The sequence below is a fragment of the Egretta garzetta genome, unplaced genomic scaffold, assembly GCF_000687185.1.
Source record: "Egretta garzetta isolate BGI_Z169 unplaced genomic scaffold, ASM68718v1 scaffold1124, whole genome shotgun sequence".
Classification (NCBI taxonomy): domain Eukaryota; kingdom Metazoa; phylum Chordata; class Aves; order Pelecaniformes; family Ardeidae; genus Egretta; species Egretta garzetta.
Window position 1 is genome coordinate 2352 of NW_009259338.1, and position 1083 is coordinate 3434.

The window sequence follows — 1083 nt, forward strand, 5'->3', positions numbered from 1 at the left end:
TCTGGGCTCTGACCCCGTCTGCCTCCCCAGGGCTGTCGCGGGGTCCCAGCCCCGTGGTGCTGGGCTCGCAGGACGCGCTCCCCGTGGCCACCGCCTTCACCGAATACGTCCACGCGTACTTCAAGGGGCGTGACGCCGACAGGTACGGGGGTCCCAGGGGGGACAGGGTACCCCCCCCCCAGCTGCGGTGTCCTGCCTGGGGCATCCACTGACCCCCGGCCTGTCCCCGGCAGCTGCCTGGTGAAGGTGACGGGGGAGCTCACCATGTCCTTCCCCGCCGGCATCGTCCGTGTCTTCAGCGGGAGCATGGCCCCCCCCGTGCTCAGCTTCCGCCTGCTCAACGCCGGCGCCATCGAGCAGTTCCTGCCCAACGCCGAGCTGCTCTACAGGTGTGAGGACACGGTGCCACCATGGCACCGGCTGCATGGGGACACATGGGCAGGCCAGCAGCCAGGGGGTGCAGCGGTGGGGAGCTGGTATTGGGGTACAGGGGGTGCCTGGGGGGAATGCAGGGACCTTGGGAGCTGGTGGATGCAGTGATGGGGAGCTGGTATTGGGGCACAGGGGGTGCCTGGGGGGGAATGCAGGGACCTTGGGAGCTGGTGGATGCAGTGATGGGGAGCTGGTATTGGGGTACAGGGGGTGCCAGGGAGGCACAGGCATCCTGGGAGCTGGTGGATGCAGTGGTGGGGAGCTGTATATCGGGGTACAGGGGGTCCCTAGTTTCCTGGGGATGCCTGGACATCCTGGGAGCCAGCAGAGGCAGTGATGGGGAGCTGGGTATTGGGGTACCTGGGGTTCCCAGGGGGGCTGAGCATCCTTGAGAGCCAGTGGGCACAGCAACGAAGAGCTGAGTATCGGGGTGCTGGGAGAATCTGACCCCGTCCCTGCAGCGACCCCTCCCAGAGCGACCCCAGCACCAAGGATTTTTGGCTGAACATGGCAGCGCTGACCGGGCACCTGCAGAAGCAAGCAGAGCAGAGTCCGGCCGCCTCCTACTACAACGTGGCTCTGCTCAAGTACCAGGTGAGCCCCCCCGGCCGGGGGGAAGGGGCACCCTTGGGCCCCCTGCCTCGCTGCTGG

At 67.3% G+C, this 1083-nt stretch overlaps 1 protein-coding gene across 1 annotated transcript in view; it reads left to right on the top strand.

The window, feature by feature from the left end:
- Window positions 1-1083, top strand: part of LOC104124478 (N-acetyllactosaminide beta-1,3-N-acetylglucosaminyltransferase 3) — a gene marked incomplete at its 5' end in the record, with an annotated part of 8324 nt that overhangs the window by 2243 nt on the left and 4998 nt on the right. Inside the window, 3 exon segments of the mRNA XM_009636818.2 lie at window positions 31-142; window positions 234-389; window positions 894-1026. Coding sequence (XP_009635113.2) covers window positions 31-142; window positions 234-389; window positions 894-1026 — 401 coding nt within the window.